Source organism: Pistacia vera, unplaced genomic scaffold (assembly GCF_008641045.1).
Source record: "Pistacia vera cultivar Batoury unplaced genomic scaffold, PisVer_v2 Contig217, whole genome shotgun sequence".
Taxonomy (NCBI): Eukaryota; Viridiplantae; Streptophyta; class Magnoliopsida; order Sapindales; family Anacardiaceae; genus Pistacia; species Pistacia vera.
In genome coordinates this window covers 1,123,627-1,139,564 of record NW_022196021.1, presented here as the reverse complement: position 1 = coordinate 1,139,564, position 15,938 = coordinate 1,123,627, and the positions used below count along the sequence as shown (strand labels likewise).

Sequence of the window (15,938 nt, the reverse complement as noted above, 5' to 3'; positions counted from 1 at the left end):
CCCTTATTCATAAGTGATGAAAATGACAAGAAATTAGTTTGAAGTCAATGAAAAAATAAGGTTGTGGTAGTTAGGGTTTTCTTTTGTTTGAAAAAAAAAAAAGAGTAAATAATATAACTTTTTATAAATAATATTTATAATTTTAATATTATTATTATATATAATTATTTATTTATAATTGTATATTTTTTGGAAGGATGGGCCCTGTATGGTCAAAGTAGCATTCTCAGCTCCAAAATATTTTGAATCAAGATATTCAAACCCAAATCCGCTCCAACTCCAAATTTTTTATTATCCAAATTCAACCTATTAAGGGCGGGGTTTCTAAGAGCCCCCAAACTCATGGGTCATTTTGACATCCTTACTTTTAATAATATAACTGGTAAAAATAACATTTTGAATAAGGCTAGATTGCGCCTAAGGTTAGGACGGCCTTATCCGGGCCTGGAGGCCTCAACCAAGTGCTACCGCCTTGGGTGCAATCTAGACTAGGGGTGAAATCGAGTCGAGTATTTGGTAAATCGAACTCGACTCGATCGTTACAGTACCGAGTCTGAGTTCGAGTTCTTCGGTACTTGAAATTGGAAATTGAGTTCGAATTCAAGTTGGTATAATCAAGTTTTAATAGAGTTTGAGTTTGAACTCGATTTCGAGCTTCAACAAGGGTGGATTTGCAAATTTTATCACTATTAAATTATATATGACCCCTATTACTTAAAAACTATCAACTTAACCATCGAGCTTGAAAATACTCACGAACATATTGAGTGGAGTTCTATTGTGATCGAACTCGACTTGATTAACTATTTGAACTCGAATTTGACTCGACTAATGTCGAGTCAAGTTCGAACCAACATCAAGTCGAGTTTGAGTAGCTCGCGAGCTTGGCTCGACTCGATTTTCACCCCTAATCTAGACCAAATCGCAAATAGCATGGCAAGTGGCAACCTTGACCAAGCTATCACTTGGGTAAGAAGCGGCCCATGGCCACCACTGCCTATAATTATATTTGTTTATTTTAAATTTTTACTTGTTATATTGAAATTTTATTTTTAATTTAAATCAAAATTAATTATATAGGGGTGTTTTTTGTATTTTATAATCGTATTATTGAATCTAACTGCAAGTCACCATTGAATATTTTTTTTGATATAAATATAAACTTGTACCCTTTTTTTCATTAAATTTAAAAAACAAATGTCATTTAAATGATTATACCCCCAAACAACACATATATTGTATATACCGATTTATTCAAAAGGTCCACTTGAAATTTCTGAAAATTAAAAACATGTTTTGACATAGAATTTAGAAATATATCTTTATTTTTTTTACAATACAAGAGACATAATAAATTTACGAAAATACATATAATTGATATGTTTTCAAAAACAATTTTTGAATACAATCTTAAAAACTAAACACTAAATTACAAAATGAAATAAATTCATAAATATTAGTTTTTTATAATTTGTAATCTTGAACATTATATAAAAAAATAAAAAAAAATCGAATAATTAATATCTCTTTTTAAAAAAAAAGTTATTATCGGATGACGGCCCTCAATGTTATCCTTTAGATGTGTAACCAGGAATAATGTTACGTTACACATCTAAAAGAAAGAAGCATTAGATTTTGACGTGCTACCTAACTCCCAACTTATACATTATTTTTACTTCACGCTCAAGACTTTCGTTGAGAGATGGCTACGTTCACGACAAAGCTCATCATTGTCTTCTTTCTTTTATGCTTCTATCACTTTACTTTCAAGGGGTAGCAAAGATAGTCTTATAAGTTACTTTTGCTTCAACAATACAGAATGTAAATCAACCCAAATGAATTTATCCGAATGGTCAGGTCTAGTACAACAGTACAAGTGTTTTTTTTTTATCTGTGTGTCTTTAATCTTTCTATTTGGACATTTGTCTATTTTACTAGTTTTAAAGCTCTTATGTATTTGTTATAAGAAATACTTAAAATGGCATAAAGTTTAATTATTTCCTTAAATGAGAAATTTTATTTATATTCTTCATTCTTGCAGGAAATAATTAAACCTGAAGCCATGAACATGACAATGTTGTCCAACTAATCAATTTCATAGAGCATCGAACCATCCTTCGAGTACCAGTACTCAAATTCTTGAACGGCGAATCAGGGAATGGCGTCACCTGTACGTTCTGTTATCTTTTGCTGGAGCACCAATGCCTGGTATAGATCATTCTATCCGGAGTGAGATAATTAATCACATGGGAAGTTTGTTGATCTTCTGGTGTACCAATTTATAACTTCAACATGGATTGTCGTACTTTTCATAAGAACAATCAACTAGTTTACAAACATCCTCCAACAATTTGGTCCCCAATAGAATCAGTACTACCTGGTCGTGGTGCACTAGCAAAACAGAACAAGTACTGCCTTTCAGTGATTCGCCATTTTCTTTTACCATTCAAGAAGCTGATTGTTAGTGAAAGGTTGGAAATGTACTGGATATGGGATATGGCAAATTCTTTTCTCCATGAACTTGATTTAATGGACAACATCATCATGTACTTCATGGACTCGGATAATGATATGAGGTTACTATCCTAAGCAGGGACATAGCCAAGAAATTTAATAAATGGGTTCAAAACATTTAAGTTAGTAAATTTACAATAAAATCTTGTGTGATTAATATGAATTTAAGTAGGGTCAAAATTATAAAATATAAAGTTTTTTATGATTTTTTTTAAAGTTCGAGTGAGTTCAAAATTAATTTAAGTGGGGTTAAAATTGTAAATTTTGTAAAACATAAAGGCTTCGTTTGGTTGCATTTTGTAGTATTCTCAAAAAAGTTAAACAGTAAAATACCCAAAAACTCATAATATTATTTAATATAATTCAACTTTTTTTAAACCCCCTAAATTTGTTAATTTAATTAAATACCCCTAAATATTTTTTAAAAAATTACAAAAACACCCCAATAATCCACATTTACAAGATTCCGGCAACCATTGCCGGAAAATGGTCGGAATCTAGTAAGATGGCGTACTACTGGCTGAATCTGGCCGGTAGTGTACCGATCTAGCCTTTTCCGGCCAGATCCACGGTGGATCTGGCCGGAAAAAGCCAGATATAAGGCCAAAGATCTGGTCGTTGATGGCCAAATCTTTGGCCGTAACCAGTCGGTAACGACGGCTAACAAACGGTCGTCGTTGACCATCAATGATGCCCATTTGTTGGCCGTTGTTGAATAGCAAGTACGGCCAGATTTAGCTGTAGATCTGGCCTTTGCCGGTCAGATCCACCGTGGATCTGACCGGAAAAGGCCATATCGACACACGACCAGCAAGATCCAGTTGATCATGTGCTGATAAGGCAACTCCGGCCACCTTCCGGCGGTGGTGGCCAGCTGTCCGTATTTGAGGGTGGGTTAGGGGTGTTTTTGTTAACTTTTAATGTTTTATTATAGGGGTGTTTTGTAAAAAAAAAATCATAGGGAGTATTTTATTAATTTGTAAATCCTACATCGTAATACCTGCCCAATTCAACTTTTTTTAACTTTTTTCAAAAAAAATTTCTCAAAAACACAAAATTATGAACCAAACGGAGCCAAGGACTTTTTTGTTTTTTTTTTTAAGTTGAGTGGGTTCAATTGAACCCACACCTTTGTATGTGGGTACGTGCCTAATCTTAACTACATAGGGACGAAGTCATGATTTTTAATGAATAGGTTCAAAACATTTAAGTTGATGAATTTACACTAAACACTAAAATTTTGTGGGGGTGAAAATTATAAATATTATAAAATATAAAACCTTCTTTTAATTTTTTTTCAAAGTTTGAGTAGGTTCAAATTCAATATGAATTTAAGTGAGGTCAGAATTATAAATACTATAAAATATAAAGCTTTTCTTTTTATTTTATTTTTTAAATTTGAATGGGTTCAATTGAACTCATATATTATAGTATGGTTACATATCCCTACAAGCACGTAAAATTACAACTCTGATCACTTCGGCTATTTGTAAAGGCATATTTGGTGCTGTTAATTCCTTTCTCACAGCTACAATAACTTCACCAATATGAGCATGTTGGCGGTTACTAGCTCTTAGGATTCGAGTACCCATTAATTCTTAGGCCTCGATGTTGCTTGCTACATTTAAATGGGTTTGAGGTTGAATAATATCATTTTTTTTTTAAATCTTTTTTTCTAATGTAAAATAAAGCAAAGGACAAATTAAAAATTAAAAACCTGCCATTTTTTTTTTATATACTAAGACTTCTTTCATGCTGTTCTCGTAAAATCCCATAAAATCTGATAAGATGGAGTATTTAAATATATGTAGTAACAAAAATCTAAAAGGGGAAATTAAAAATATGAATTAAACAACAGCATCAGGGAGTCGAGGAAGGCCCAAACTCTTAATGGGCCTGAGTAAACAAAAACTCAGAATCCGGGCCAGCGAACCCATCTATTCTCAAGTCTTGCTCAAATTCGTGAGCTATAAATAGTACGTTATGAAATTAATTAAGAATTATTTTAAGATTTTAAAATTATGAGTAGGGGCAATTATGAATAATGATAAAAAAATATTTTTATTGATTTTAACATTTAAATTAACATGTTTAATGCATTTTCTATTTTAATAGTATTGTTTTATAATTTCTTCAAAACTTGATATCAATATTATTAATACTTATAAAAAAACTACTTTTTTAATAATTAATAATTCTTTAAAAAATTTATATTCTTTGTTATTATATTTAGTAACAAATAGGATTTAAAATATTGTTGTTATAACTTATTAATAAATGTATTATTAAGTCTTAAATTCCTTAACTTCTATTAACTGACATTTACTAATAATTTGATTTAACGTAAATAATTTGTAAGGATGAATAAATTATTGATTCCGCGATACCGAGATCCAAAGGGGATGACAGAGATTCAAGTTCATTTCAAGCATGAAAACACAGCTCATCCATGCAATATATTTGTCGAATTAGAGTTTGGGACCATAGAATATGCAAGAAGAAGCAAAAATTGATCCCGTGAGCACTTGAAAACAATAGTGGAACAAGAATAGAACTCTCGTGTGTGTTTCCCTTACCAAACATTTAAATAAATTAATACGACAATAACTTATATTTTGTCCCATTGGCCATTTCCATCTCTCTGCAAGTCAATTCCTTTCACGGGCAGATTATGTCTCATAAATAACTCCAAATTTTGGCTACAAATCAAGACAATTTACCTCTCTATTATGTGCTACCATCGCTTTCATTTTCTCTGGTTCAAATTGAATCATGGCTGCTAACTCTATGCTATCAATTCTTGTTCATCAAATGATTCAAATGCATGCTTTGTTTCGCTAAGCCTAATTTCTTGGGACTAAAATGACTAATTAATGACATTTAACAAGAGCGATTAAATCGATACTTTGTAGATAATTTGAGATTAATGAACAGTAAATTTAGATATCACGTATTTAATAGGTATAATACGACATATTCATGGTTGTTCATATTTTAAATTATCATAATATAATGTTGATGAGATAGGGTTTCCATGTTATATACATGAAAAAACAGATTTAAAAATAGAAAGAAAAAAAAACACTTAATCATTTTATTTCATGTAATATCATACTATAAATTTTTATTCAAATATATTAGTCATAGACTCTTGAAATTATAAAATTATTAGGGACTCGTTGATATTGATGTATTAGGCATGTTTTTTCCAGCGAAATTATGAATGAATTCAATTATTAGCCCATAAAATAATCTCATTTGGTAGACTTAATTTGAATCATAATCTAATTTTTTACGTAAATTAAGAGTGAATTATTTGTTTCTTCTCTTGTTGAGAAGAGGCTATCACCTATGACTTGTATGTGGTTTTGTTTGATTAAATTAACTATAAATAGTTAATTTTAATTAAAATGTTAGTTACGTATCAAAATTAATATACATAAAACCCTAACCCAAATCACGTGCCAAAATATCAATTTTATAATTCTTTGTTTTTATATACATCTTGGGAATAATACAAAACATATTCCTTAGTTTTAATTAATTAATTAGAAGAGGGTAACTCCTCCATTGTTAATTAAGCATTATTAAACCAAGAACCAAACAACATATAAGCATCATATGCAAATTTAATAATTATTATTCGCCGACCAAAATAAAAGGGTTGCTATTTGCAACGTGACAATTCATGAAATGAAAACAAATAATAATAAATATTATATCATATTAATTCAGACAAATATTATATTATAAAAATATTTTTTTCACACTGGACCTAATTCTAAACATATAAAATCTCAATTAATTTAGACAAATTTTACTTTAAAAGCATAAAATCCAAATGTGGAAGGATAATTAATAATGTAGCAGAGTCAAAGGTAATTAATTGACCGAATATTAACGAGAGTCATCAACGTGACATATTGCTTTATAATTAAGCTTAATTAATCAAAGATTAGCAACAAAAGCATGTTTAAAGTAAGCAAGCCAGCCTCATTCACATAACCTTTATACCTTTAATTCATTTTTCCCATTTACTAATTTTTCACGAGTTCTTACAGGTCAGAGCGATCACCGGGAAATCAAACAAAATCCTGGCGGTTCGATCGATCAAACAACCAACCACCAAATCCTATCGTGGTCGGTAAAGATTGGTGTGGGCCCTGGAGGTCAAGGGTCACGTTAAGAGCATCATTAATCGACATGATAAATAATGGTGTTCAGAACAATCAGTTTTAATGTGAAAAATGATTCCTTTGGCAGTTGGCTCAAAACAAAAATTGACGCCCTGTTAACATGAATTAAATTAAATGTTAATTAAAAGAAAATTCTTGCATTAAGTTTGAATTAAAGGTTATGAATTCACTTCAAATTTAAGGTTTTCTTCATTTACAAACGCATTTCCTGTTTGATATATGTTCGAAACAAACTCTTTGAGACAAACAAAATACATGGTAATGTAAAGACGTTTTATTGATTGTGTTGGTGATTCTTTAACGTTTTTATTTTTTAATAATTTTCAATATTTTTAAAATATAAAAAATGAATTCGCAAAATTCATATTCGTGGAGAGTAGATGGTTAATTGTTATACAACTCAGCTAAACCTACTTCATTGACTTGAAATAATGGTAGTTTATCAGTTAAATTATGGTTAATTTGCGAGATTTAACATTTGTAAACTAAAACATGGTCAAAAAGTAGAGGAAAAAGAAAGCTGATAAAAAGGAGAGACACTAACAGATAAACCAAAGACAGGTCAGTTAACTCGGAGTTCAACTCACTAAACTCGGTTCCAACTTCCAACCAAAAACAAAAGCCAGTCTCAACTTAAAACATTTACAACCACATAACAAACTAACTCAGTCAATTCCGCTCAACTCAACAATTAACATCCAATTTTCTTCCTAATACATACATACATAAATGCATACATAAAAATTATAAATATTAATCATAATTAAAAATATAAATATATATAGAGAGTATTATATATAATTTGACCTTAACATTCATACACTAATTCTATCTAACTCACCAACATCCAATGGCCCTAAACCACCTAACATTTCACCAACATCATCATCATCATCTTCTACATCAACTCATTTCTTTCTCAGCATAACTGTTAACCAAAGCAAGGGCATTGCTGGTCAGCTTCTTCACATACGCCGCCCTATCAACAACATCCGCCTTCACTGGCCCGTCCGCCACGTCATCGAAACCGTCCGTACACGTCTCCTGGTCCGTCAACGCCGCGCTCATCCACGTCTGCACATTACTCATCAGAAACCGGAGGGTCTCCTTCGAGCTCCCCGCCGCGCCGAGGTGTCGCATCTGTTTCAGCGACCCCTGGATCTCCTCCACTGCGTCGCCGAAGTTCGAATGGCAATCATGGAGCGCCGAACACACCCGGGGGTCGGAGCTGTAGTCGGCCTCGCGGCTGACGTTGGCCACGTAGGACGCCATGGCTTTGGCCTTCTTCAAGCTGACGCCGATGGCGACACGAGCCAGCTGCGCCGGGTCCTCTCGGACGGAGCTGGAGTAGCCTTCCAACGACGCGTAGCAGAGGTCCGGGTAGAGAGTTGAGTTGCAGCTGGAGCGGATGAAATCTGAGTCGTTGGTTAGGGGTTGGGAGCCAGGGCTGGGGATGAAATCGAAGGATGGCATTGGATTGAGATTAAGGGCTGAGATTAAACTGAGGGAAAACAAGAATAAGAGAAACGGGAGAAGGAAGAGAGGACGTGAAGTGTTTTTGTTCATGGCTTTGTGTTTTGTTTGGTGGAGTGTGAGTGTGAAACAGAGAGTGGTGGGTTTCTGCTGAAGCATTCACGTTTTAAGTAGTGTCAAGTGTAGAAGTGGAATGACGAATTTAGCCTTTAGTACTCCAGTATAATGACGGTATTGCCATCGTCGTTTTGAAAACTACTCATTAGTCATTAGTTTGGATAGACGATGCACATATATAAACATATAAAAGATATGAAAAGATTTTAATGGATAAAAAAATATAAAAGGGGCGGAATCTTACACAAGTAAGCAATTAGAAAAATAAAATTTATTTTTATTTAATTTTCATAGGTAGGAGTTTATATATATATAATATTTAATATTTTCATAGTTGTTTTGATGTAAACTTGTGTGATAATGCTCAAAGGATAATTTATAAAATCAAAATTACAAAAAATAAATTGTGGTGCAAAGAGTGGTTATTTTGGTGAATAAAATAAAATATTTGTATAAAATATCAGCAATTATAAACTTTTGTGATATATAAAAAGACATATTTGTCATTTAGAGCAAAAGAAATTATGGATGTTTCATTAGAAATAGAAATAAATGGGTATATGTATATTTTATTCCTCTATTTGTATAAATTTCTACGAGTGATAAATCTATTTTTGACTTTTTATCTCTATTAATCTTGTCAAAATACTATTAATATACATAAAAAATTTAGATTTAAAGCATCAAATATATTGGATGTAAAATATTTCTAAAATTTTACAAAATACTACGATTTATATCAGTCATTTTTAGTCAAAACGCCTTGATATAAATTTTATTAAAACCATGCTCATACATTATTAGATTTATTTCATTAACTAAAATGATATCTTATAATTCATGATATTAATGAAAAAGTGCAAAACCAAATTTATTTTATCCCACACGGAGCATTATCAGAAAGTGTAAAAACAAATAGAATATTTTGCTTTCAATTTTACTAATACACACACAGTTGAACTATTTATAATGGGTATATAAATCAGCAAACGACATTTCTCCACCCAAGGTTTGCCTCAATGACACTTTTCCACCCAAAAAGTTTTAAAATACCATTTTCTCACCCAAAGTTTATATTCCAACCAATCACTGGCCGATTCCGACATCTTTGTGACCTCACATCACCACCATTCTCTTTCCCAATTATTATTTACCAATACCCCTAAAACCTTACTCTTGTCGACCTTGCCAATCGTTGGCAATAAAGCGATTTGTAAAACGTGTAACTACCCTCTCCAAGTCAGATTTCGAGCAATCTCGACCACCAAAATCCAACATGCCATCACTAAAAGACTCACCGATATTCCCTTTTCAAAAGCCCCAATAGTCTTGAACCGAATTTGCTCATCATTGGTCGTCAAATCAGAAGGTGTATTCATGGTAGTAAACATAATATAAACTTTGGGTGGGAAAATAATATTTTGAAACTTTTTGGGTGGGAAATTATTAAGGCAAACCTTGGGTGGAAAAAAGTAGTTTACTCTATATAAATATATAAAAGATGGAAGATTGTGTTTGCAGTGAGAAAACAAAGTCACGACCTCCGCAGCCTTTTCGTATTGCGGCTGCTGAAGCTGATGCATTGCTCACTCCCTCGGCAATTGGCCTTTGGACTTAATTAACACCTATAATTATCATCAAGTTGTGATAATAAATGGTGGTAAGTTTATTTACGGGTTAACACAATCTTTTTGATTTCAAAAGTTTTTGTATTGTTTTCTTATAACTTTAGGAATAATTAAATAAACTATTTTATAGTACAAAATTATAGAGTACTTAATTATATTATTATAACCTTAAAAGGTGAATGAATGATAATTTATATGAATATTAAAACTATAGTGCATGATACAATATGGGTCCACTACAAATGGAAACCTTATTGAATGTTTGGTAAGTGTGGGAAACATAGTGATAATGGAGCACTAGGTAGCCCATTTTATTTCTTTCGTTGGGCGGTTCTGGGTGATTATGCTTCTGTGGGGAGTTGAGACCTTTGTTTACTTGCCCATTTGCGATGACCATTTTCATTTTTGAAGCGTGCTCTGTGCTTAGTGATGCCGTAAGCTTTAGAAATTCATAAGGGTCCCATTCACATTCATCGTTTTCACTTCTATTTGAGTTGGGTAAAATTGCATAATTCCAAAAGAGAAATTAAACAATTGCATGTGAATTCCCACTTTCATTGTTTCTGGAAAAGTGAGAATTCAATTTGGGAATTTTCTAGAAATGTGGCATTCTCTTTTTCCTAACTCCCCCTCCTATTATTCGTTTGTGTGTATTTACACACAAATTACAGGAATAATCGTTGGCTTGACTAGGGTGTATATATTTTCACATATAAATTGATAGAATAATTGTAGAACAATTATATCTGCATTTATATTTGTCGAATACAGGTCATATTTTGTAGAAATCAAATTGAGATATATATTAGGAATTAACATATAAGAAGGATGTCACCATGAAAATTTGTCATGAAAAAATCTTTAGAGTAGAAATACGTGGAGTGTGAATAATGACATAGCTACACTATAACATATGAATTCAATTGAACATACTCAAACTTTAAAAAAAAAAAAAAAATTTATAGTTTATAGTATTTACAATTTTGACCCCGCTTAAATTCATATTGAATCTACTCAAACTTAAAAAAAAAAAACCAAAAAAAAAAGAGACTTTATATTTTACAATATGTATTTAGAATTTTGACTCAACAAAATTTTATTGTAAATTTATTAACTTAAATGTTTTGAATCACTCATAAAGCATTATTACTGTTAAAATTATAAAAAACATGATAATGTTTCACATATTTCTAATCTTTTTTTCCCTTTCATCCTTTTCTTTCTTTCCTTAATGTTTTCTTTCTCAGATCCAACCTGAAGCCATAGTAGTTCCTGTTGTTATCGACTGCCAAAATCGCTCCTGTCACCACCCACAGACTCATCAGCCCTTCCCCTACAAAACCCCCATCACTCTGGAGATTGATTGCTCGCCGAATGTCGGTTGTCAAGTTCACGCTAGAAGAAAGAGTTGGATTAATTCGAGGAAATCCACAGCCTCCAATACTCATTGATTGCAACTGTTTTGATACCTTTCTTATTAACATGAAAGACTTAAATACAACTAGAAATAACAATTGACCGGACTTCAAGGACTCAACCAGTAAAAATAGCATAAATATGACACTGATATTCAGCTAACAACCCAACCTGTAGACCTATTCTTAAGCCAAAATATTTGCCATGAATCAACGGATTAAGAACACGTCTTAACTTGATGCCCATGTACAATTATTTGGACCCACATAATCAGACTAACTCAACTAGACTTTGGACTCTACTAGATTAATTAATAAGCAACCAACAACTGGGCCCATGTGCACATGACATCGGTCACAACTTCGTCGCCTGTAGCATGTGTTGTTTTGTTTTGTCCGTTGATTGGGTTCAAATTGAATGGGAAATTGATTGTTGTTGGTTGTATAATGGATTGATGTTTGTTTTGGGTTGTAAACTGAGAAGAAATTTTTTTAAAATAAAAATAAAAATGAGAAGAACTAATGTAAGAAAAAGAGAAGAAAATTTAATGAAAGGGAGAAGAACTAAGAAAGAGGAGAAGAGATGGAAGAAGACGAAGAAGAAAAAAGGGAAAGGAAAATAAAAGCAAAAACAATCAGGGTTTTTTTTCATATTTTATATTAACAGTATTTTTAATAAAAAAAATGGAAGGACAAATTGGTAAGTTAAATATCAGTAATTTTATATTTAAATAGTGGGTATATTAGTAATTGACTCTGTTGATATGAAAAAAAAAAATAAAAAAATTAAGTCAAATAGTAAGGGTATTTTCATCTTCATAATGATATAACTGTATTTAACAAAATTATTAACGAAACATAACATTTAGGTAATAGTTGTATTTTGAAACTTTTTGATGTAGGAATGTCATTAGGCCACCCTTGGGTGGGAAAAAGTCATTTACTCTAAAAATATTTATAATTCATGTCATAATATAATAAGATTATGGTCTATGTAATTTACTTATATCCACTATGAGTGAGAAATCCACTTGTATCGGGGTTGATTTATATATATATATATATATATATAAATTATATATATATAATATATAATATATATATAGAATATATATCTATAAATATATTTACACTCATAAATCATTTTCATTAACTTTTCCTTACAAACGCGACGTGTCAGCTCGTAATTAATTAGTTTGCAAAAGGTCTCGCCTGACCAAATGCAAATTGACCAATTGTGAGCTGTCACGTCAGCGTTTGTGAGAGACAGTTGTAAGAAGTGTTGGTCAACCTATCTTTATATTATGTATATATAAGACTATAAATTCCAACAGACGTATGTTATAGACAAATCCCCTGAAATTTTAAAATTCAATTTTGTCTTTAACTTCATTATAATTGTACCCCTCTTTAAAAGCCTAATTTCCCTAAGGGCGTGTTTAGTTGGAGGTAATCCCCAATTACTGTGGTAATGTCATATTTTATTACTTGATTACCACGTTTGGTTGTCAAGTAATATGAGATTCTGGTAATCTTCCAAAACCAATAGTAGTTACTGTTGGTAATATAAGAGGTATATATGATGATTATCTTCATTTTTTTAGGTATTTTAAGATTACTTGGTAATTTTTTTTGTTACAATTTTACCTATTTTATTAATAAAAATTTTAGACAATAATGCCCTTATTTTGAAATTAATTTACATTAATCTGGCATTATAATTTTACCCCTATTCAATTAAGTTTTTGGACAATAATGACCTTATATTTAAAACAAATTACAGGCCACCTAGACCACCACCGCCGGCAACTAGCCAACTGCTGCCGAAAGTCACCAAAAATGGCCACTGTGAGTTGATATGGCAATTTCAGACCATATTGATGGCCGGAAACGGCCAGATAGTCGTAGAGCTAGCTGAAAATGGCTAGATCTATTATGACCGTTTCTAGCCAAATCTACGACTTTCTAGTCGTTAATGACGGTCAGATCTTTGGACTTCGTTAACGACCAAACGGCCAGATCCATGGTGGGTCGAGCCAGAAATGGTCATATCGATGCACGACCGGTCGCTTGGGGTGGGTGGGGGTGTTTTTGTTAAGTATTAAACTTTTTTGATTGCTGTGCTGTTTTAGCAATATCTCAAACGTAGGGGGTTAAAAGAAATTATTCAAAAAATAATATTATATTAATATTTTAAAAGGAGGGCAGTTTAATAAATTATATAACAAACCCACCAATTTATATCTCCCAACCAAACATATTAACATAACATACCCCACCAATTTATTTCAACCAACCAAACACATTTTCCTAAACATTCTCAATAATCTTCAAGGTAATTCTTTCCATTAATATAACATTCCCTGAACCAAACACACCCTAAGTATTAACTTTCCTAAGTTTTGCTCTTATAAGTATTAATTATTTCAAATCTTTGATAATATTTATATGTGTTTTTTATATTATATGAGTTTATCATTATTTTATTTGATTATTTGGATATGATTTCTTCTACGGCTTAATTTTTCTAAAAGTTTTTGGAAGAGCTTAGGGCATAGTGAAGATTATATTCCAATTTTTAAAATAATTTATAACTATCAAAACATAGGCAATTTTTCCCATGATTTTCTAAACAAAATCAAATTGATTAAAATCCCAAAATAACCCGAAATTTCTACTATTTTATTGCTTTATTTTTTATTTACGTCCACTATCTTATACTTTTTTTTTATCCCAGAATAGTTTCGCACGTAAGTCTATATAGACCCACTTAATTATAAGAAAACTGAAAAATTATTTTGAACGTGCAATTTTCAACCGTAAAAGGATATTTTTTTTATCGACGGCTGTAGAATCATCCAGAACCAGAAAATAGAAAGACATTTATAGTAACTATTAAAGGTCGCCACATCTTTTGAGTGATTCCAAATGTTTTAGAATAGAAACATGTTTAGCTCATTTTAGATTAAGTTCGTACTATGTTTTGAGTTCTCATCTCTTAAATGTTTTATTCGATGCCTTAATCATTAAGATCATTTCTTCTTTAATTAAATTTGCACGAGTTTAAAGAATTAATACAATTGCAAGTTGCTTGCTTATGCTTAAGTCTTGAGTATAGCTCTATTATTAATGAATATAAAACCTGCTCCTTGCTGTTCATCTTGATGTTTAAATCGAGTTTTCTGCTATTTTATTTGGTAAAAACTCATCTCTGATCGGGTTCTTCCATTTTGTTTTTTTATAATTTAGATTTTTTCTGAACTTGTTTTTTTTAATCCAAGTTCAAAATTGGAGTCTTCACCAACCCTACAATCTTTACGACCTATATTATTCTAGTGTTCGATAAAACATGTCGAATATTTACGACCTAATTAAATGGAGTAATTGACTCCATTGCTGCTTTTGTTTTTAGTTTTCGTATTATACTTTCCAATAATTTAACTACTAAACCCCAGGTTGTATATGTAAATATTAGACAAAAACCTGCCAACCATTTACGGGCTAAATGGCGTAATTAACTCAATTCAAAGACAAACCCTAAAAAGCTTTCCACAGACAGGATAAAGAAATATGAGACGACCATATTTCATTCTTCTTTAAAAAGTTTATCATCGTAATAAGTCTGAATAAAGAGAGAATCAACCTCGGGGGGCCATATTTTCTTTTCCACTGGCTGAGCTTTAAATTTAGTCGCCAAAAGGGGAAACAGTTTTATCTTCAAACATCTTAAAGCTTGTAGTTATCAAAATAAAATAAAAAATAAAAAAAATATTTTGATGAATGAAGATCATGTTAGGGCTAGAAAAAAAAAGCTGACCCTTTGGCCCTCTTATAAGCATGATTATTGTCGCAGTCCCACCACATTTTTATACATCAAAGCAAAAGATTCTGGCGAATTGGACTCCGTGAATGAGGGAAAAAGTTTCTACTTGAATTTAGTTACTTTAGTAAGTTTGATTTTCCTGTAGGTCTATTTGACTTTTGTTCACTCCTCCAAATGTACATAAAATTGCGGGGGTTCATATTTATTGATTTTCTTTTGTGTTATTGTTAGTAGGTTTTATGAGATGGGGTTAGGTTTGAATTTTGTTCAATTTCGGATTGACTTATGATTGATCTCATTTGAAGCCAAGGCATCCAATGCATTTGAATGAATTCCTTATAACTATAAAGAAATGTCAACGATAGGCATAAATACGATTGTCAGTAGCTTTTTTAATAACATACGTCCATTTTGAATAAAATAAAATATATATTATATTTATTTTCAACACATGTTGCGAGTAGATTGACGACTATTGTTATTATTCGCTAAACACTCCTTTTATTTTTATAAAATAGGTTTTAATTTGTTTTTGTATGAGTTTTAGACAAATTTTTAAAGTCCGTTTAGTTTATTATTCTGATACTTTTTAGAATAATATTTTGAAAAAAGATAAATTGGATGGGTATTACGATATAGGATTTGGAAATTTTTAACATTTAAATTAACGTTATACATGTAAAGTTAGACATCAATTGATTTGACAAATCATGTTACTTACCTTTCGGCTTTGTATTCCAACCAATTTGATAGATACTCTTGCCAATTACAC

The 15,938-nt window shown here is 31.4% G+C and overlaps 1 protein-coding gene across 1 annotated transcript; it reads right to left on the bottom strand.

The window, feature by feature from the left end:
- Positions 1–7,393: 7,393 nt before the first annotated feature.
- Positions 7,394–8,333, bottom strand: LOC116130092 (pectinesterase inhibitor 7-like). The gene has a single exon (XM_031415842.1). It carries the CDS (start codon positions 8,274–8,276, stop codon positions 7,614–7,616), a length of 663 nt encoding a protein of 220 aa, XP_031271702.1. The 5' UTR covers positions 8,277–8,333; the 3' UTR covers positions 7,394–7,613.
- Between the last annotated feature and the right edge of the window lie 7,605 nt (positions 8,334–15,938).